The sequence below is a fragment of the Phascolarctos cinereus genome, unplaced genomic scaffold, assembly GCF_003287225.1.
Source record: "Phascolarctos cinereus isolate Bilbo 61053 unplaced genomic scaffold, phaCin_HiC Scaffold_4;HRSCAF=312, whole genome shotgun sequence".
Taxonomy (NCBI): Eukaryota; Metazoa; Chordata; class Mammalia; order Diprotodontia; family Phascolarctidae; genus Phascolarctos; species Phascolarctos cinereus.
The window spans coordinates 157,441,132-157,463,390 of record NW_027555847.1 but is presented as its reverse complement, the minus strand read 5'-3'; the positions used below and the strand labels follow the sequence as shown (position 1 = coordinate 157,463,390).

The window sequence follows — 22,259 nt, the reverse complement described above, 5'->3', positions numbered from 1 at the left end:
AAGATGGGAAAAATCTAGGAAGTAACTTTCTCCAGAGGGCGCCAACACCTTCAGAAGAGTTTATGCCAAGGGTATGACAAAGAACTCCTAATTCCTTTTATTCACATAGATACATTGCAACAATACCCTATCATCCTCCAAGCTTCCTCTCCCACCAACATGCATTGGTGCCCACACACAAATACAGAACTAGGAGGCTTACACAGGTATGTGTCTAAACAACCACAGGTGTATAGTCTTCAGAAAGCCCATGTTACCACCTGACTCATACCCAGGGTCCTACACATAGACACACAAACACACACATGGATATTTCCCACATGTACATAGAAACACACCTCACCTTGCCTCAGGTGTATTTCCGTATATGTCCCTTATGGCCCCAGATGTTTGAGAGGGAAGTCTGTTTCCCTTATTCCGAGCCGGGGTTGGGGTGGGAAAGGGAGGATATTGCATGAGCCCCGTGACTAAGGAGTTGTTCACCCACCCACTGAATAGCATATATTGGGGATATTGTGAGTCCCACAAAAATGGACCCTAAATAGCCCCTCAAGACAATGGAGTTGAAGGGGAGTCAACTATCCTTCCAGAAACTCCGGCTGTCCTTCCACACTGGTGCTGACTGTAAAGATCCTACTAGGAATGAGATCCTCCAAAGTTCACTTACAGGATCTGAGCCACTGTAAGGAAGCAGAAAAGGGAAGTAATTTGAGGAAGGGTCTCTGAAGGCACCTTGGCCTATCTTTGGACTCTCTGGACACATTCCAGATGTTCCAAAAGAAGACCCAAGCTAGAAGAGACAGGGAAGGGAGCTAAGTATTTTTCTCCCCCCACCCATAGCCCCCCAAGTCTTTAGGTCCTGTCTCCTCCTCTTTCTCTCCCTTATGTATCCCCTTCTCCCAGCCTTCCCTCTTCCCCCTCCCCTCACATTATGCTTGAACTATTCTCTTAAAAGAGAACGTCTTTTGCTATTCCTCTTCACCTATCCACAAGGTCCTGCCTCAAGTCCTCCGGCAAATCATCCCTTACTGCTCCCGCTCACATCAATCTTACCCTTTTCCAGCCTCTGAAAACCTGAACCATGTGCTCACCCTTGATCACACACTGTCCCATCTTGTCCTCTGTTCAGTTCAATTCCAAATAATGGTTACTTTTCCAACTAAAGTGTTGGGAAAACCCAAGGGCAGAACCTATCCATTCTGTTTGTGCATGGTTATGGCCTGGCACAAGGCTGGCTGTCCAGAATTCCCAATGTACTTGTCCAATTACAGGAATGATGTTGCTGAGGGACCTCTTCCCCCTCTCCCTCCCTTCTCCTCCCACCACAGGAGAATATGAAGTCTGACTAAAAGCTGAGACAACAGAAATGTTAAAGGGGCAGGGTTAAGATCCAGAAAGGGGATGGGCTTGGAGAGTAGAGATATTTATGGACTTATTCTCCAGCCCTCAAAATCTGGGGAATCAGAACTCTAGTTAGAGACGACAGACCCACCCACTTGGTTGTGTTTTTGGGGAAAGGCCAGAGGATAGGGATGGGCTGAGTGAGATTTTCCAGGAGGATAGGAACTCAGGATTGAGGCCTCAGGGGAAAGACCTGTAGATATGATAAGGGAAATGGTAAGTCACAAGATCATTAGAGAGCTAGGAGGTGATTTGCTGCAGGTGTCTGGGGGGGGGGTCCCCTCTTGGTTTTCCCACCTTTGGAACCACCTCTCCTCCTAAGGCACTCACCAGGCATGGTCTTCACCTGCACCATAGGAGCCAAGAATCCAGGCTTTGGGGCAGCCCCTTTTCTGTTTCCTCTCAGCCTGAGCCTGTGGTGAGCACAGAGTAAAACAAGCTTTCCCCTGGGCCCAGGAGGGCTCAGCCCTCCACAGGACTCAAGGGAATTGGGGCAGTGGTAGCCTCACCTAGGAAAAGAGGAGGTTGGTCCAGAAATCATCTCTAAGAGCCCATCATTTGATCATGTATTAAAAGCCAGATGGATCTGACCCTTCATTTTTCAAGGAAGAAACTAATGATCATTATGATTTGAACCCAGGTCCCCTGACTCCAGAACCAGTACTCTTTCACTTATACCATAAACTAATATTCTATAAAAGGGATGGGCCAGTGGGGGGAGGCACAAAGGGAGTCTGAGGCTGAATGATCTATCACATCAGGTGAGAGAGGCTTTTGAGGGAATTTGCTGGCAGAGGGATGGGGTGTTGACAGGGCTGGAGTCACTCACCAGAGCAGGAGTACAAGGGCCCCAGCAGCCAGACCCACAAAAGAGAAGACGCCCAGAGATGCTACCACAGCCACCTGCTCCAGGGGATCCCTGTTGTCTGGATGGTGGAGGGAGAACCCACATGAGAAGCAGCTTGACCCCACCTCCTCAGCAGGTGGAGGCCCTGGGGGGGGGGTTGGGGTAGTTAAAAACCCACATTTCACTGCCTCTTGTGTTTGGGGTCTGGGTATCCCTGATGAGGCTGCAGTCTGTGACCACCCTGGCATACCCAAGCAACCAACTCACCCATTAATGGCTGAGAGTCAGGCTGCAGGGAGGGCCTGGGGAGAACTTGTCTCTCTGGCTTCATCTCTGTCTGTGCCTGCACCTGCACCTGCGTCTGTGTCTCTGTCTCCGGGGGCCTCTCGCTAGGTCTGGTGCTCGGACCAAAGGCGGTCAATGCTAAGAGAGCAAGAGTGGCTTATGAAGGGCAGAACCAGGCCCCACGAACTGGGCTGCTCTCCAGACCTCCCTTCTATCCTCCCGGGCCTGAACACTTCCCCTCACCAGGACTCGGGGTCCCCCACGCCTCCTCGCTCCAGTCGCTCCAGGTGCCAGCATCAAGGAAGTCTCGAGCACTAACTCGCACCACGTGGGGCAGCCCGGCCACGGCGTCAGTGATCACCTCTTCTAGGCCAGCTGGCTCCACCTGCGGGGTCACAGGGAGGGACCTGGGGAAACGGGGTTCTTTGGCAGGAGCATTCCGTGAGGGGGGAAGGAGTGTGGAGGAGCCCTCCGCCCAACACTAGGGGCTGACTATTGCGTGGGCCCTGGAATGCCCGCAAATTACACTGAGGTCATCTAACCCTGGGCTGGATGGATGGAAGTGTAGGGATGAGGGAGGCGGGTAGGGAACAGCCAAGCAAAGTTGTAGATACCTTCCCCTCTTTTCCTGCTCCATCATCACTAGGGGACTGAAAATTGGGGGCAAAAGGCCCCCAGACAGAATGGTACAGAGTAAAGACCCGGGGCTCTAGAAAGGACCCAAATAATTCGCCCAGGGCCCATGAAATGGTTGGTTGAGTAGCCCGTGGCCAGATCTGAAATTAACTTAGAATCCAGACAACCCAGAAGTCATGTTATTGCTGGAAGGCATTGGAGAATGTGTATCAGAGGGTCCTCCACAGAGTTTACTCCCCTCATTTTACAGATGAGGAAACTGAGAACCAGAAATGAGTGACTGGCCCAAGAAGACGCACACAGGAGGTTCTCGGTCAAGCTCAGATTCTATATGGCAGTCTTTCAGCTCCCATTTAAGGGCTCTTCTTAATTGACCTGCAAACCCACACCCCCTAACTCTTTCCTGGTGGAGATGGATAGGATAGATACTTTGTCTTAACTTGCCTAGAAATTTTTTTTTTAATTCAGTAGCAGCAGTAAGCCAGTCTACCTGTTAACTCCAAAGAGAACAAACCAAAGACAGCTGGGAGATGGAGACCAAATGAAGCAGGATGATTATGGATGTTAGTGTGCTCCTTGTCCATCCTAGACAGGATGCCTCCCCACACACAGAGACACCCCAAGTCAAGAGAACAGGACATACACAGGAGAGTAGGCTGAGCCCATGGGGACAGGACCCCCAGATCTGAGGGCACCTATCCTGTGGAAAAAGCTTACGTGTTTTTGCCTCCACTCCATTCCTTCACCAAGTCCCCCTTACCAAGGACTGGGCTAAATCCTTCTGTCCCACCTTTTCCCTTACCATGGACCAGGTCAGGTGGCGCACAGGGCGATATTGCAGTCGGAACTTGAGCAGAAAGTGGGGTTGGAGGGGCCAGGAGTTTGGATAGGCCCAGCTGACCAGCAGGCGTCGGGGAGCCCCAGGAATTGGTTCCACTCGAAGTCCCTGGGGTGGGTCTGGCCTTACTGTGAACATGAAAGTAGGAATGGGATCAGGGTCAGTGGGGGTGGGAAGCTCCTCCTTGCTGCCCCTTACACTCTGCCCTGAGTCTAGATCAGAGACAGTCGAGAGACAGATGGAAACTGGGACTGGGGAAGGTGTTGGTAGGACATACCAGGAAGCACGCATAGGTAGGAACAGAGGTGTCATCAATGGTAGAGTTACTGAGAGATGGTGAACAGAAATGATCGGTATGCTGGGATTGGTGGTTGTGTTAGAGAGAGGTCACCTTGTGTGTAGAAGGGTCTGTAATTGGGCCACTGTCATGTAGAGTCTATTATTTAGGGACCTGAGGATTGAGGCAATAGCCCTCTGCTTTGTTGGGAATTATATAGAATAAGAATGTGTGTATGTGTATACGTGCATGTGTATATGTATCTGTATATAGTTTTACTGTGTGTTTAATATTTTGTGTCCTGATATGAGCCCAGAGTGGGTGTCCCCCAGGGCTCAGTCCTTCTACTCTTTTCCCTCTGTACTACTTTATTTGGTGACTCCCATGGAGTCAATTATCATCTCTAGGCAGATGATTCTTAGATCCTGACCTCTCCACTGACCTCCAGGTCACCTCTCCAACTTACTTTTAGACATCCCAAAATGGATGTCACATAGAAATCTTAAACTCCACAAGTCCCAAACTCAAGTTATCTTTGCCCTCCCTTTTTCTTCTCTAGGACTGTCCGGGGTAACATCACCCCTGACTCTACACTCTCACCTCCCCCCATCCAGTCAGTTGTCAAGTTTTATAGGTTCATCTTCATGATTCCTCTTGCATAAGCTCCCTGCTCTCTTCTGCAGGCCTGGTGCAGGCCGTCATCACCTCACATCTGCACCATGTGTGGCCTGCTGGTCAACTCGCTGCCTCACGACTCTCCCTACTCCAGTCCATCCTCCTTAAGTGGAGGCCTGACCACCTCACCCCCTGCTTTGAATAAACTGCAGTGGATTTCTAGTACTTACAGGGTCAAATAGAAAATCTTCTGTTTGACTTTTAAAGCCCTTCATAACTTGACCCCTTCCTAACTTTCCTTTCTTTCTACCCCTTATTTCCCTCCCACTCTACAATCCAGTGACACCTCGATGCTTCTCACACATAACACTCCATTCCCTTTTTGCAAAAACTTTCCCAGTCCTTAATATTAGTGCTTTCCCCCTGAGACTCTACCCAATTTATCCTACTTAAATCTTGCTCATACATAATCATTTGCATGTTATCTCCTCCCATTAGACTGAGCTCCTTGAAAACAGGGACTCTTTTTTGCCTTTCTTTGTAACCCAGTACTTAGCACAGTGCCTGGCACTAGTAGGTGCTTAATGAATGTGGTTTGCTGACTGACTGAAATTACTTCAAACTTTAATTGATCCAATAGTATAAGTACTCCACCTGCCAACAAAGATCCCAAACTCTCAAAATGCCTTAGGAGATGAGAGGTTCCACCCACTCCTTATAAGTTGTGACAAAAAAAAAGTCGCTCTTTGGCTAACCATCTGGCAATGAATTTCATGGAATTAACAAGGCTGATCCTCCAGGGACAAATGCACAAAGGACCTCTGAGCCCCTGCTTGAAGCCTCTCCTTCCTGCTAAGAGCTGCCAAAGCTTGCATTCCACTAACAGCCTTTGGGAATATGGGGTCTCCTCTATGACAATGAAAGGCATCAGAGAAGTACTTTAATGGAGGAAATCATGTAATATAGGAATGTAAGGGATTTGGTGAAGAATTTCACCTCCTTCCACTGGAACTGTATCTAAGAGAAAGTAAGAAAGAAACCTGAGGGAAAAGGTAGAACCAACAGACAAACCATCACTCACTGGGTTCAGCACCTGGGACAGTGGAAAGCACACTGAATTTTGAGTCAGAACTGGGTTCAAATTGTGACTCTGTTGCTTACTTATCTTGTGGGTAAATTCCATAGCTTCTCTGGGCCTGTTTCTCTTATGGAAAATGAGAAGGTTGGATTAGATGGCCTCTTAAGTCCCTTCTGGCTCTATGATCCTCTGCTACTCACCATCAGTATCTTGCAGATGAATAGACAGCTAGAGGCTATAACAGCTTTGTGTGTGGTCCCAAAGCCAGCTTGGGCTTTGAAAGAGGAAGAAGCAGGGAGGAAGGATGCTTTTGGTTTTTGAAGAAAGATGGCAGGATACAAAATGTGAGCCACTGGGATGATGGTGTTTAGGTCAAAAACTGCTCTTGAGATTAGGTAAAGGTGCTAGCTTAGGACAAAAGGTAGACAACTCAAGCTTCACCAGATGACAGGACCAGCTGATGAAAGGGCTCTAAAAAAAATAAATCTTAAAAGGGTGATGATGAGTAGGTCAGGGATGAGGACAGAATGTTAGAGGCTAGAGTCAGAGACTCCTAGCAGATGGTGCAAAGCGCTGCAGATACAAAGATGTAAACAAGGTCACCCAAGGTAGGGCATGAAACCTCGGCAAGTAATCTTTGGGGCCAAAGAGAAAAGAGCCTAACTGAGAGAAAACTAGCGGATCTGGTGGATATAGTGCTGGGCCTGAAATCAGGAAGACCTGAGTTCAAATTTGACCTCAGATGCTTACTAGCTGTGTGACCCTGGGCAAGTCACTTAACCCAGTTCTGCCTCAACTGTAAAAAGGGGAAAATACCTCCCAGGGTGGTTGTGAGGATCAAATAAAATAATGTTTGTAAAACACTTCTCAGAGTGCCTAGCACACGGTAGGCACTTAAATACTTCTTTCTCTCTTTCTTTATCCAGGAACTAAAGCAGTACCCACATTAGTCAGTATGGGTATAGAGCAGAGGTGAAGCCTAACTTGGAGTTAGAGGTAGGGAAGAAGGCTCACAGAGAGGTAGGACTAGAAAGCAGAGGCCTAGAGGGACCTGGGCAGCTGTACCTACTGAAGGAATGGGGCAGAACAGTATACCTGGGAGAACACTGGACTTGGAGTCAGCAGAAGACCTAGGTAGGAATCCTAGCTCCGACACGTACTCACTATGGAACTATGGTCAAGTCACATAATCTCTGTGAACCTCAGTGTCCTCCTCTAGAAAATGGGGGCGATGACCTCTGCACTGCTTATGTCACAGGGCTGAGGAAAGCACTCAAACCTTAGAGCCCTATATAAACGAGAGTTATTAAATAACAGAGGATCACAGTGCCTGGAACACGGTAAGGCCACAAGCACTTGTTTCTTTCCTTCTTTATCCAGGAACCGAGGTAGGACGCCCAGGGGTCAAGAATAACAGGATCAAATCCTCCTTCATAACTCAGCTGTTTGGCAGTGTGCTAGTGGTCTGATTTTATTCACTTCCACTTCTTCGTAACCCTTCCCCTTGAAACCTTCCATCTTGTAAGCGTTTGAGAAAAGGAAGAATTTAAGTCACCAAAGGACTCAGGGACATAGGAAGCGCCTAGTGAGTGGCCTGGTATGGCTGCTGGGAAAAGAATCCTTAAGCAGAGAGAAAAGAGGAGGGAGCATGCCAAAGTCAGCCAGCCCCTGCCTAGGGCTAGGGAACCAGTACCCCTCCAGGATCATTCAGCAAAGGTGGGATATAGTTTTGGGGTCACTAAGGGGTCAGTATTTTGACAAGTTGGGGACAAGAATATGTTATATGCTGATGGAGTCAGTGGGAAGGGGATGAGTGACTGAGGAGTCATAGGGGCTAACATAGAGGTCACCAGAGAGTTATCCAGAAACATTCTGTGCTAGTAGGGTCAGTTTTTACAAAGAGGAGTCCCAGGGTCCCTGAATGTGTTAATAAAGTGTCCATGTGGAAAAGGGTTGTGGGAGCTCACCAACAGATCTTGTGCACAATGATTGGGTTAGTATGCATGCAGTACCTGTCTTTTTATGGGGACAGTATTGAGAGAAGGTCATTCACAGACACGCTGCGGGGGGGCAAGGGGCAATGTTTAGGGGGTTCATAGTAGAAGCCAATGTGGAAGATCTTAGGGGATCATGGATAGAATGCTTTGTGTGATGATAGGGTTGAGACAGCTAGATGTCACAGTGGATAGAATGCTAGGTTTGGAGTTAGGAAGACTTGAGTTCAAATCCTGCCTCAGGCACTTACTAGTCAGGTGACCCTGGAAAAAGTCACTGAACCTTTCTAAGCCTCAGTTTCCTCATCTGCAAAATGAGGGGGTTGGACTCCATAGCTTCTAAGGCCCCTGCCACCTTTAAATCCGTAACTCTATGAGGGTCAGTTTTTGAGGGAATCATATGAGGTCACTCCATATGTTACAGGAGTCACTGAGATCATTCTAAAATGTGCTGCTGGTTGATGGGTTCAGCATCCATAATATCAATGTAATTGGACTGGGGTATTACTCATGGATGTTCTGTGTATTAACAGACTTTCTTGCAGAGGGTCAGCATTGGGGGGAGGGATCATTCACAGATGTTTTATGATAGAAGTCAGTATTTTAGGTGGCATCATAAGGGCTTACTCACAGATACTCTGCATGCTCACATCCAGTAGGCGGGCACTGGCTCCCAGGGGGTTCACCTCAGTCACATTAATCCGATATTGGCTCCAAAACTCAGAGCCATGGACCACACACCGCGCAGCCCCAGGAAGTTCTGGTAAGCACGGCCAGGGATCTGCAGACAGTGCTGGCCTACATAGTAAGGAGAGGGCACAGTGGGCACCAGGACTGCCCACTCAAGGGACTCCCAATCCTACCATGGATCCCACACAAAGGCTGAGCTTAGCCTCCTAAAACCCTCTGCCCACCTCATCTCTCTCCACAAACAGCCCACCAGGGCTAACAGAAGATCAGGGCTACCTACCTTCCTCCTTCTGTTCCAAGGATGATTTTCTTTCTGTGTCAGGAAGAAAGACAAAAGGGATGCTTAGGTTATACTTCTGGGCTGCCACAGCCCCCCAGGTGGCATTTCCCTACCTGTAGACACTTCATAAGGAGGTCTCAGGGGTAGTTTGTCTACCTTCAATTTTCCCTTCTCCTCATTTCCCCGTGCCCATTCCATTTTCCTTTCATCCATGACTCACACACCTGTAGGAGGCAATGTAGCGTGTGGGAAGGCCACTGACCCGGCTAGGGCTCCAGGAACAGGAGAAATTCTCATAGTCTGATGCCCGACAGGAAACCATGGGACGAGATGGGGGGTCTGTGAGGACATGACAGGAGCTGAGGGCTGCCAGGGAGCCACTAATTACTCTACTCCAGACTTCCTCCTTGCTATAGTCCCATCTCTTCCCAGTCCCTCACAGGCCCACTTAACTCTACCACCCCCCACCAGGGTCACCCATGCCATGCCCCAAGCCATTCCAATAACCCTCAATCCCCAAACACCACTCACAGCCTAGTTGGAGCGTCACAGAGCCTCTGGTCCCCCCATCCTGGGACTGACAGATGTAAGTGCCCTCGTCTTTGCTATCTGCCTGCTCCAGGACCAATTCCCGTTGTCCCAACCCTAACTCTGACCTCGCTGTCCCCAGAAGTGCGTGGCCATCAGTCCGATGCCAGGAAACCAGCGTCCTGAGGATGCAAGGTGTGGGTGGGGAGGGTTGAAGATAGAGCAGGATGAAGTTGGGGAAGGAGCATGGATGAAGTCGGGAGACCAATCAATAAACTTTTATTAAGCACCTACTATGTGCCAAGCACTATGCTAAATGCTGGACAAGGGATAAGAAGAGCAGAAGTCAATGTACCTCCACCCCACCCCACTCCCTCAACTCCTGATTACATATTCCACCCATCATCCCCTGAAGATGTAAGAAAGTTGTGATGAAGGTTGTAGAAGTACGGTGAGACACTTACCCGAGAGTCACTCCTGGACACAAGAGCACAATGGTCTCTCCAAGTTGCCCGTATTGGACCCCTGGGGGTGGGGTTGGTATGAATTCTAAGGAGAAAGACTCCCCATGCTGACTCCTGAGACCTCCCCCAATTCCCTCCCACATTAGGGGATAGTGGTCACGAGGGATTCCAGGAGTTGGACATCAGCTCTTAGGTTATGGGGTCACATCCCTGGGGAACAGGAGTTGGACATCGGCTCTTAGGTTATGAAATCACATTTCTGGGGAACACAGGTGGGGGTGGGGGGTAGTGGTTTCATCCTGAGTCAAAGGTCTGATAACTCTCTTAGGTCAATAGTTGCGGGCCCTGGTCTATGCCATGTTTTCTCACCTGGGGGACCCCAGGCCTCAGGCCCAGTGGAAGAAACAGACACTAAGGCTGCAGCCACAATCACCAGGACCCTGCCCAGCCCAGAGCAACTGCTGCTCATCTGGAAGGAAAATGAGGTACAGGGTCATCCCAACGGAAGGGGCTCTCTGGGACCCCAGACTCCTCTATGTACTGCATGCTACTTCCTCCCAGGCATCATTCCTTCCCCCTTGCCTCACTACCAAGGATCTTTCTCTTTCCAGAAGGGAAACCAAGGCATAAAGCAGAAAACTGAGAGGGACTTTAATTTTCTGGAGCAGGAGGATATACATATACATACATACAATGACACATATACACTCAAATATATAAAAGGCAGAAACACAGATGATAATATTCACAAAAATACACACATGCACACTTGATACTCATAGTACTAATACATATGCTCACACACTGAGACAGACTTGTATACACATAGTCCCACCCCCTTTTCACCACCACGCCTACCCCCACCCCAGCCCCCAGGAGCCCCAGTTCTGGGCTTGGGGCCGAGGACAAAAGCTGGAGGCGTTGGGGTCCTTGCCAGACCCCCGCCTCCTCCTGACAACCCTCAGCACTGGAGCTAGCTCAGAATTTGGCACTACTAGGGCAGCTCCCCCCACCCTACTCTAGCTTGGCCCAGCTTCACTCTTAACCCTTTTCCCCTAGATACCTAACCTGGAAGATAGCCAAACCCACTTAGGAAGGGATGGGCAGGGTTGGACCCTAGAACCTAGGAAACTGCTGTCTTTGGGAAATAGTCTGGAGAACTAAGGATCCCCACCACCTTAGCCCCAGTGCCTCCTGGGATGGGTCTGTCTGATGGGGAGGGGGAGTGTCCACAGATAGGACAGACAGCATCAGAGAGCGGCCATATTCTGACCACAACCCTGCTTAAGCCAACCATTATGAGTACTTCATCCTGTCCCTCTCTGGGGCAAGCAGAGAAGACAGTCTGGCTCTCACCAAACCCTGGGCCACTCTGTCCCACTCTGCTCTTAGTTCTCTTTAGGACTCACTCCTAGGAAAGAGCCTTAGAGGCTTAGGGAGAGGGAGGGAGAAACAGGGGAGGTAAAAGACTAATCAAATCCAGATGCAACAGCTGCTGCCAGAGGCCCAGAGACAAAAGGGTGATTGGGGGAGGGAGAGGGGGAGGGGAGGCACCTTAAGGGAGGAGGAATGAAGAACAGAGACCAGGAGACAGGATCTGGGAGACATAGCAGAAAGGTGAATTGAGAGTGACAGAGATGAGTGGGGAAGGGGAATAGAGAGAGGATTTTATAGAAAGGCCAGTCTCAGATACAGGGTACTGGACACATGTAAATGCACGTGTTTGTCTACATGTGTATACACATGTCTATATACTTGTTCGATTACATACATGGACACAGATAACCTTTCCCATGGAGTGAGGTATAGGGCTTATATCACTTTGCACCCTCCACCCGTTTTTTATTCCCCCTACCTTAGTTCCTGCTGCGCTCTGTGTCCATGATTCTTCCTCCTCCCTCCAGCCCTCAGCCAGCTCCTACTCTGCTTCTGTTCTCAGCTCTCAGCTCTCAGCTCTGGGAGTTCAAGGCAGCCCCCCTCTCCCCACTTCCCCTTGCCTGGTTCCTCCAATTCCCACCCCTTCTCCCCCCCTCCCCATTCCCTGGCAGAATATGGCTGCCCCTCAGCCAGGCCCCCTTCCCTCCCCTCCCCCTCCCCCAGCCCTAGGGGTAAGGCTAAGGAATGGGCCTCTTCCACTGCCAGAACTCCCCCCACACACACAATCTTACAGACTAGAAAGGAAGCTTCAGGTCTACCTTTTCCCTCATCCCCATTGCTTGGAAATGAGTCTGTGAATAATCTAGTAAGGGTTTACAGAGATTTTGTGTGTGTCCATGTGGGTGGGTTCATTTGTATAACAATGCATGTGTACGCGCTATGTTTGTGTGTTGAGGGGCAGGAGGAGTGTAACAATTCAAAAGTTGTATCACACTCCCCCCCCAAAAAAAGAAGAGAACCCAACTTTTAACTGGGATGTTGAATGGTCACCACTGGATTCAGAGAGGACAAATGCACAGACTACAAAGACAGGTACAGACAAGACACCAATATAGATAAGCACTTGGTTATATAGAAACAAACATGCAGAGACATACATTCATAGATACTCTGGCACTCAAAAGACAGAGATGTACACACAACAGAGAAACACATAAGCAATAGATATTCAGACATGTCCTTCCTTACACACCGATAACATGGGCATAAACAAATGTAGGCATGCACTCAACATCTCCATGCAGATAGAGGGACCAGATCACAGGAGAGAGATGAAGAGATACATACGGACAGCCTCCCCACACACACCCCCTTTCCTCTTTCCACGCCTCCCATTCTACCAGATGTTTCCCCACAGCTGGGCAGGGCTGCTCCCCAGAGGGTGAGACGGAAGGGGGAAGGCCTTGAGACTGAGGAAAGAAGGAGAGCTCCAGAGTTTGGCTGATAATCCACCCCCTAAACTCCTCCCTCAGGAAACTCTGGCTGGTTGCAGCTCCGCCCTCCCTCCAAACCCCTCTTCAGGCCCCTCAAAATCCTGGCTCAAGCCCTTCTCCCTCCCCTCTCACTTCTCTCCACCTTTCCAATCTCTCTCCAACTCCTCTCCTTTTTTCCCTCCCCAGTTTACTCTTCCCTCTTCCTCCCTTGGTTTCTCGCCCACTACCCCTACACCCTTCTCCCTCTTTCTGTCTCCCTTCCTGTCTCTCTTCCTCTCTTCTTCAGGTCTCCCTCATCCATCCATCTCTCTCTCTCCCTCTACTCGTGGAAAGCAGAGGGGGTATGGGGGACGTGGAGAGAGGGGGTCCAGCTTCAGGAAAAGTCCTCGGCACACCAATCTGGACACATACACAGGCTCACACACTGGCACATTTTTAAGCTGGCACATCTACGCGTAATCTACTTTGCACATACTCTCTGATCGTCCCCACCACCACCACCACCACCACCACCACCACCACCACCACCACCCCACACACATACACCTAACTTGGAGTTCCAGGCTTCCCAATCTTCCCCATCATAAACAAGGTCCCCTCGTCTTGCCCCAGTATCTTTCAAATGTCAATTAGCACACTCATATTCCAGGGAATCAGACACAGGAGAAAGGAAGAGACCGAGTAGACAAGGAGACACCCAGAAGAGACATCCGCGCAGACACATGGGGACCGAGCTCAAAGCGGGCCTGGGACTTACGAATGGCTGGGGAGACAAACTCGCGCAATTAACATAGAATACACGCTCTCCACCCTGAGCTGGGGAGATGCGCCCGGGCTCTCGACCCGGCAGAGGCAACAGCAGTGTAACTGGGCCCTGGGGGCGGCCCCGTTCACACTGTCCCCCGCCCCACCGGTCAGGTCCTCACCTTACGCGGCCGCGCCGCCAGCCCGCCCGCTCCCTCCTCTGCTACTCAGCCTCCAGCCCCCCCCGCCCCCCTGGGCAGAGCGGGGCCGGGCTCTTGCCCTCCGGTCCCGGCGGAGCTGGGGAATGGGGGTGAGGGGGTGGGCTCTGAGGCCCATTGGAGTCCTGCACTGCCAATCACCGGCTGCGGCCCAGGCCCCCACCCCTGCCCGGACACTTCCTGTCCCTGGAGCGGGAGGGGCAGCAAACTGGAGGAAGGGCGGGAGTCCGGTCATTGACACTTGAGATGGGAAGAGGGCTGCCAAGGGAGCGGTCAAAGGCTGAGAGGGTCACTCACTCACTCACTCACAAAGCCAAGATTTCAAACAGATAAGCACGGGAGAATTGGAACTCCGGAGATCCAGCACCTGGGACTCCTGGACCTTAGCCAGAAAGTATATCCCCTGACTATTGGACACGAGGTGAGGGGACTATCTGCCCCCATTCTTCCCCCCAACACCAAACTGCACCAATTGGATGTTAGATCACCCTACCTATGGAAAATGCCCTTGCCTGATAAGCGGAGTGGGTAATAGGATGAAACAGTCCGGCATGAAAGGGCTTCGGGTGAGGGCGGGTAGCTACTTGTATTTAGATAATAAAGGTTTCAGCTTTTCTAGGTTCAGACTGATGGCCCTCTCAAATTCTGAGTTTGTGTTGGGAGGAAGGGGGTACTTAAAGAGGAGCTTCAGTAACTCTCCTCCCAATTTCATTGGCTCCAGAGCTCCAAATCCAAAGTAAAGTGCTTTGGGGCCCCTCCCCTCAAAGGCCTTAACTTCTCCACAGTCTTGCCATTTCCCCCACTCTCTCCACTTTATGGTATAATGTATAGAAAAGAAAACCCCTGAGAGAAATGAGGCAAAAGTGAGGCGGAAAGGAAGTGGTCCTAAAATCCAACCTAAATGTCAGAGCTGGAAGGACCCCAGACATCTGATCTAGGGGTGCTTAGTTTTGTGTTCTGGACCCTCTTGGCAATCTGGTGTCTGTGGACCCCTTCTCATAATAGTTTTGTTGCCCACACTCATAATTGAAGGAAATGCTAAATTTTAGAGACTAGTGAAAGTAAGCCTAATTGTGTGTCCCCCCCAATCCAAGTTCACATCCCAGATTAAGAAACCCCAATTTAGCACAAGAGACTCATTTTACAAGAGGAAACCAAGGACAGGAGGTGAAATTCCTTTCCTGAAGTTTGAGTTCTTGAGTTGGCTCCTGAAGCACAGCCAGGACCCAAGACTTGGAAAGGGTTCATAGTGGAAGTAACGATGGACCAGAAATCACAGGATTTGCAGCTGAAAAGAACCCTTAAATATAATTTCTTTCTCATCACAAGACCCCCCCCCACCTCCCATTTGACTGATGAAGAAATCTAAGCCCTGGTCTCCCTTTCCAGGTCACATAGCTGCTAAAAAGCAGGGCTGGGATTCAGACTTCCAACTCCTAATCCAAGCCCCACCCTGACCACAAATCAGGAGTATAAGCCCTGAACTGGCCATTTGTGTAAATGAGCACTAATACTTCCCGTTCCCCCCTCCTCACCAGGCTGTCCTGAAGGGTCAGTAAAATTGGTGTGAAAGTGGTCCATAAAGTCCTCTAAAAGTCTGGAATCCTTCCCCACCCTGGCCCCTCATTCACCCTTTCCAGGAAGGCTGCCACAGACACAGATTCACAACTGATCACTGTATCAGTGTGCCTACAGCACGTGGGAGGGCGGAGAAGCTCTGAGCCATGTGAACACCCATGTGTAGCCTGCCAGCAGAGAGACACCACCGCCGCCGGCTAGTCTGGGCCCCCTCCCTGGAGGGCTGATACAGGGCCAAGCTTTGGCAGAACCTGGCTCCAGCACAGCTAGGGTTTGACTACTGTCCACAGGAGCCTCAGTGAGACTGGCCCCCAAGACACAGGGCTCCCCTCAACTCCAGCCAATCAGACCAGAGGCTAGAAGAAATGGCCCTCTTCCTCCCTCTTCTAAGGAGCCGAAAAGACAAGGACAAAGGATTTATTTGCCAATTCAAGACCCCTCCCCCACCCTGTGAGATAAGGGGATTGAAGCAAACTGGGGGTGGGGGAGGTAGAGGACAGCTTGGAACCAGTCCTAACTGTGGCCTCCTCTTGAGGACCATGGTCAGGACGAGTCCTTCTGTCGAAGCCTATAGTGATCTTCTGGTAATGCCCTCAATCGCTTTGCAGCCTGGGGAAAGGGAAGAAGAATTGGGAAAGGGGGCAGAAGCACTGAAGATCCCTTCCCCATCCCCTTGTCCCTGCCCCTCCCCCATACACCCAAGTGGTTTCATTAACCCTTGGGTTGATGGAAACTGTTATTAAATTCTGGGAAGCTGACCTGCTCTGGGGTCAGGTCCCTCTGAGCCTGGGCCAGCATCTCATAACCAACCATGAACTTTCGGATGGTGCCTGATCGCAGCAGTGGGGGATAGTAGTGGGCGTGGAGCTGCCAGTGGTCCCAGTCAGCCTCAGCCTCAGCCCCAGTCGGGGCACCTTCGAAGGCAAGGAAATAGAAGTGAGCTGTCTTCATTCTCTCAGTTCAAATAGTTCACTTCTCTGCAGCACATAAGTAAACAGTCTCTCTACTCCCAAGACTGACATGAATCAATGCAGAATGAAGCAGATCCAGGAAAACATACACAATGACAACAATGTAATTGGAAACAACAAAAAAACCATTATGATGACTACGAAGCTTGGCCCTGGAGAAGCCAAAAAACTCTACCTTCTCTTCTTTGCAAGGGCAAGGACTACGGGTATGGAAAATGATATACACTGTCCAACTCAATTCATGCGTTGGTTGGTGGTTTTCACTAAGTGGACTTTTTTTCTTCCAAAATTCTTTATTACACGAAATGGCTTGTTGGGTAAAGGAAGGGAGAGGGATATATTCTGAAATAAAGGTGACATAAAAATAAGAGATAACCATAAATATTTTTAAGGGTATTCTTTTTTTAAACATGCTCTGCCTCCAACGGGTCGGTCCCATGGAAAACTCAGGACTAAATTCCCAAAGCATGTTTTAAAGAACTAAGTCTCATTTCAGACCAAACTTCTGACATGTTTTGCCTCAACAGGTAGACTGCAGGACAGCATTATGGAAAATGTAATGAGATTATGCTATAAACTTCTCATCCAGAGACCACAACTCCCAGCATGTCCTACTCTACATGCCTCGCTGAATTGCTGCACCCAGCAGAGACCACAACTCCCAGTATGCCTTACAGCATTAACAGGATCGTTTAGCAAGGCTTGATGGGAGATGTGGTCTTTGCTGGGCAAAATTCAACAAGACTCAAAAGGAAACTAGAGCTGGAAAAGAGGTCTGAGCTCTCTCTTGGGTTTAAGGTGCCCCATATGTTCCTGTAGCGGGGATGAACCTCACCATGCCAGCCCATGGAGTACGGGAAAGATGTCTCAAATAGGTTGTCATATTTGGTCAGCAGCTTCTTCATGATGCAAGCCAGATCTAGAACAGAGATGTTGTTATTATCTGAACTCAGTACCTAGACCCACAGAGCCTACAAGTACAAATTCAGAAGCCAGGACATTTAAAACTCAGAAGCCAAGTTCTTCCTGCTCTGCTCCTCTGATCACTGCCTAGAAGATGGGACCCTGTCCCACAAAGCCAGAGCCCTTCTATAATGCTTTTGTTGTTTAGTCGTGTCCAATTCTCTGTGATCCCATTTGGGATTTTCTTGGCAAAGATATTGGAATGGTTTGCCATTTCCTTCTCCAGCTCCTTTTACAGATGAGGAAACTGAGGAAAAGACAGTTAAGTGACTTACTTAGGGTCACACAGCTAATAAGTGTCTGGCTAGATTTGAACTCAGGAAGATGAGCTGCTGACTCCAGGCCTGGCACTTTACCCACCGTGCCTAGCTGCCTAGCTACAATGCTACCATCTCCCTTTTCCTGGTTTTTCAGTTGTGTCTGACTCTTTATGACCCCATGGACCATACTGTCCATGGGGTTTTCTTGGCAAAGGTACTGGAATGGTTTGTCATGTCCTTCCCCAGTGGATTATGACAGAGGTTAATTGACTTACCCAGGATCACAGTTTATTAAATGTCTGAAGTCAAATTTGAACTCAGGTCTTCCTGACTCCAGGCCCAGCACTCTATCCACTGAATCATCTAGCTGCCCTACCACCTCCCTAAACCCCTCCAAGGAACCGAAGAGACAGAGGGAAGTTCCAGAGGAACTGACGGGGGGATAGGCAGGACCCATCTGAGGAAGGCAAGGCCTCTCACCATCTCGTTCCACAGAGCTCAGCTCTGGGAGCCTCTTCACATGTCTCCGCGGCAGCAACAGTGTCTGGAAAGGCCACACAGCCCAGAAGGGCACCAGCACCAGCCAGTGTTCACTCTCTAGGACCACTCGCTCCTAGGGATGCGGAAAGAGGGAGCAAAAGGTCAACTAGGAGCTAGGGTTAAGAGAAAGTAGGTGTCTCAGGGTCACAGGGATCTAACTTCAGGGGAAGGGGCCTTGAATTGTCCCCACCACTGCTTAGTCTTCCTGACATTCATCATCTACCAACAGAGAGACAGTGGGGTGAGAGGGGTGGGCAGAGGAAATCACAAAATCCTATCGGTTAGGCTCAGTTTCTGATGAAGGGCACGAAAGTATGTCTTAAATGCTCGTGGGTTAGGAGTGCGCCTCAGGTAATCTCAAGCACTCTAAGGCTCCGAACTCTGAGCTTACCTTTCTCTCGGCTTCCTGATGCCCATACTCCAAAAGCATGGGACCTCCGTACTGCTTCTGATAAGCCCGCTGGCTTCGTTCCTCCCGCTGGGCCACATCTGGCAAGAAGCTGCTAGCCCACACCTGGAAAGGACCCCTCATCACCACCCAATCCCCATATTCTATTACAGCCCTTCTCTCCCCATCCTTCTTCTCCAGACGGCTACATCCCAGAAATCTCTGTATCCATGCCCCATCCCTTATTAGTGGAGTAGAGGGAAAACAAAATGGGCTGGAGGAATGTAAGAGGGTAGAGAGGGATAAAGGATTGGATAAGACAATTAACAAGCTTTTAATAAGCAAGTTCATCGAGCCAAGTGGCTGTTCGAGGCACCCCGGGATACAAAAAAACCAAACAAAACCATTTTGACCTCAAGCAGCTTACATTCCATAAGAGGGCAATGATAATGAGAAATTTACCTGACAGTGGGGGTGGGGGTTGGAACAACCCATCATGGCTCCTTTGTTCTCAAAGATCTAGGGACAGAGAAGAGTGGGTCACAGAGACAATGTTCAGATTACTGGAAGGGACCTCAGAGACCATCTAGTCCAAAAAGTGGCCATCTAGCTATTGTTTGAAGACCTCCAATTAGGGAGACTCCACTACTTCCCAAAGCAATCTTGTCTACTTTTGTACAACTTCTAATAGGAAGTTTTTTTCTATCTATCAAGTCTTTTTTTTTTTAAGGTAATTGGGATTAAGTGACTTGCCTAGGGTCACATAGCTCTATCTATCAAGTCTTAATGTTCCTTTCTGGAACCTCCACCCACTACTAGCTTTGACTTCTGGGACCTAGCAGAACAAGTCTAAAATTCCTCCTTGTAAATTACAACCCTTCAAATACTTGAAGACTGTTACTATTTTCTCCACAAGGACAGAGGTACTTCCAACCCAATCCTAATCTGCAGGAATCTAACCACCCAAGGAGGCTCCTCTACCACTACACCCTAGTCCTTGACCCCAACCTCCTTTGTCTTGGGGCTATCCTTAAGTAATGACTTTACTGACCTGTACCCAGGGGTACTGAGCACCCAACTCCTCCGTGACTGAGGCCCATGTATCAATGACAGCTCGGATCTCAGGTATAGACATGAGCGGCAGTGTGATATCAGACCAGGGATGGAAACACAGGACCTTACTAATAGGATGGAGGTAGGAGATCACAGGCCTTACTTGGGAGAAAGGAGAAGGGGAAGGACCCACCCATGTGAAGGGGGAAGGGGAGACACAGACTTAAGGCTTTACCGTGTAAAAGGCAGAAAAACACCTTAAAGAGGAAGAGGCTTCAAGATGCCCTCCTCCCAAGCTCAGCCCAACACACAAGATTTTGAAGAGTGTCTGAAGTCCTTACCAAACTCCTCGGGCAGCTTCAGCTCGGAATAGTGGGTGATCACAGGGTCCTGGTGAGGGTGACAGAGAAAGCTATAAGTCTAAGAGAGAAAAATTATATAGGGCCAAAACTACCCCCATCCCTATTTTTCCCAGGGGGCAGTGTCTCTATGTTTACCAGGACTGGGGGCATCAGGCTGCAAGGCAGGGAAGTCATTGTTGAACAGGAAGGTGCCCTCATAGTAGGGATTCACCTGCATGGGGCAGGGAAGGGAATAAGCATTTGTATGGCACCTACTGTGCGCAAGGCCCTTCAATCCACCACAACCCTGGGAGGTAGGCGCTATTATTATTCCTCATTTTACAGATGAAGAAACTTAAGGCAGAGAGACGTTAAGTGACTGACCTAAGGTCACACAGCTAGACTTAAATCAGGTCTTCCTGACACTATCCACCAGGCTGGGACAAACCGAGGTTCTTGATCTCCCAGACCCCAAAACTATCAAGGTGGGTTCATGGAGGGCAAGGAAAGACCTTAAGAGGGAGCTGAGATGAATGGGGAGAGAACAGGAGGGACATCTAAGAAGGGCCCTAGGGAGGTGCTGGTAGAGGTTACAGGGAAGGAGGACAAGCTGCCCAGGTGAGGGAGAGAGGAGAAGGAAGTCAGGTTACCTCACCATTGGCTCTAATTGCCCCGGGACAGAGTTGTCGGGGTCGTGCCGAGGTATGTCCTCAGTGGGGAGGGGGTCCACCTGCCCCTGCCAGGGGCGCTTCATTCGGTGGGCAGACACCAGCACCCACTCATCCTGCAGCGGGTTGTAGCGGATGTGCTGATGCTCTGGAGCAGGGGGAAAGGAACCTGTCAGGAAGTAAGCAACTCCTCCAGGAAGCCCTCCCGGACTGGACTGACCCCCCCCCCACAATCGCAGAGCTCTTCTCTGGCTCTTCTCTCCCGCCCACTCCAGCCGGGGTAGAAGGGTCCCCTTGACTCCCTTGCCGCGGGTCTACCCCCAGCACGCCAGACCACAAGACTTCCCCTCCCCCACCCCGGGGGGCGGGGTTCTGCTTGCCAGCCTCCCAGGCCTCGTGGACTTGGCCCTTCGCTGACTCGACAGGGGCCCCGCGGACCTGGGGCTGGCCGAGGGCAAGGGGCTGAGGGCCGCTGAGCCCTGGGCTCCCCCAGCTTCCGCCCCAGAAGCGGGCCCCAGGCCGCAGCTCCGCCCCTACCGCTCGCCTGGAAGGCCCCCGCCTCCGGCCGCAGCCGCCGCTCCTCGAGGTCCCCACCCAGGCCCGTGCTCGCCGCCATGGCACCGCACAGCCACCAGACGTGCTGCCGCCCACCCGGACTGGTGGGCCAGCGAGCCGCTCTCGTTCCTGCCTCAGACCGCAGCCGGGCCCCGCCCTCTCTCTGCCCATTGGCCCTGCGCCAGCACGTGACGGCTCCCCAGGACGCTCCCGATTGGACCCTGCCTTGAGACGGCTCTCACCTGTTCAATTCAATTCGGATAACATTTCGCAGACTTAGGGCGCTGGGCGAGGCATTGGGGGAAGGCAGGGTCTTGGAGCGATAGTTGATGATCCATTAGCCTTAGGCCTCGTAGGCCTTAAGGAGGGCAGACGCAAAGGAAGACATCCCATGTAGACAAAAATATTTGCAACATCACGTCTGATCGCTCTTCTCCCCATTCCTGGGCATCTACCTTGTTTCCTTTTCTAGTGCAGAATGCTTATCACAAGACTTTATTTTGCAGCGACCATTTTCACTTTTTCCGTTGTAAAGGAAGGACTTAGCACAAAGCCAAGCACATCATTGTTGACTGATGGATTGATCTCAAGGAGCTTTTGGTCTAGTAAAGGAATGTTGTTGTCGATTTCAGTCGTATCCGACTTTTCGTGATCCTTTTGGAGTTTTCTTGACAAAGATACTGGAGTGGTTTGCCATTTCCTTCTCCAGCTTGGTTTACAAATGAGGAAACTGAGGCAGAGTTAAGTGATTTGCCCAGGATCACTGAGTCAGTCAGTGTCTGTAGATGGATTTAAACTCAGATCTTCCTGACTTCAGTCCTGGCACTCTATCCACTATGCCACCTAGCTGCCTAAAATCCCCTACAGTGGGGTTTTGAAAGCAGAATCCAGCATATATACTTTATTTCGTTAGAAATTGGGAGCCATGGAAGGTTTGGGTTGTTGTTTTTTTAGCACAGGAGTAATGTGGTCAGAACAGTGAGTTAGGGAAATTCCTTAAGCAGGTGTGTGAAGGGAGAGACTGCAGGCAAACCAGCCAAGATTTTATTACAATGAAGAAAAAAGTAATGAAGGGATCTTTCATAGCACCATAGATTATGAATTAGGGAATTGAGAGGTCATCTAATTCAATTTCCTCCTTATACAGTTGAAGAAACTGAAGGTCAAGAGTTTGTTC

The 22,259-nt window shown here is 50.1% G+C and overlaps 1 protein-coding gene across 11 annotated transcripts; it reads right to left on the bottom strand.

Moving 5' to 3' along the window:
• Window positions 1-72: 72 nt before the first annotated feature.
• LOC110194547 (interleukin-11 receptor subunit alpha) lies at window positions 73-21,248 on the bottom strand. Of its 11 annotated transcripts, none has more exons than XM_078152692.1 (23): window positions 21,065-21,248; window positions 20,515-20,696; window positions 20,016-20,091; window positions 19,860-19,908; window positions 19,517-19,646; window positions 18,928-18,984; window positions 18,469-18,591; window positions 18,018-18,150; window positions 17,150-17,233; window positions 16,103-16,257; window positions 10,303-10,402; window positions 9,934-10,018; window positions 9,473-9,651; window positions 9,166-9,280; window positions 8,942-8,974; window positions 8,603-8,769; window positions 3,972-4,135; window positions 2,777-2,918; window positions 2,516-2,671; window positions 2,231-2,327; window positions 1,732-1,814; window positions 1,493-1,594; window positions 73-680 (listed from the first exon to the last, which is right to left on the bottom strand). In XM_078152692.1, the coding sequence occupies exons 1-23, from the start codon at window positions 21,141-21,143 to the stop codon at window positions 664-666; spliced, it is 2,508 nt and encodes an 835-aa protein (XP_078008818.1). In that variant the 5' UTR covers window positions 21,144-21,248; the 3' UTR covers window positions 73-663. The 11 variants fall into 11 exon arrangements, with proteins under 11 accessions (XP_078008818.1, XP_078008817.1, XP_078008816.1 ...); XM_078152691.1 differs by having other exon boundaries at window positions 1,497-1,594; XM_078152690.1 differs by having other exon boundaries at window positions 73-1,594.
• Window positions 21,249-22,259: the final 1,011 nt, after the last annotated feature.

Bases quoted from the DNA above. Each gene is read 5' to 3' on its own strand.
- LOC110194547 (XM_078152690.1), bottom strand. From the start codon at position 21,143: ATGGCGGCGAGCACGGGCCTGGGTGGGGACCTCGAGGAGCGGCGGCTG. The intron at 18,151-18,468 runs GTAAGCTCAGAG...CCGCATCCCTAG, and splicing joins ATCAGGAAGCCGAGAGAAAG to GAGCGAGTGGTCCTAGAGAG. The intron at 1,595-1,731 runs GTGAGTGCCTTA...TCATATCTACAG, and splicing joins GCAGGTGAAGACCATGCCTG to GTCTTTCCCCTGAGGCCTCA.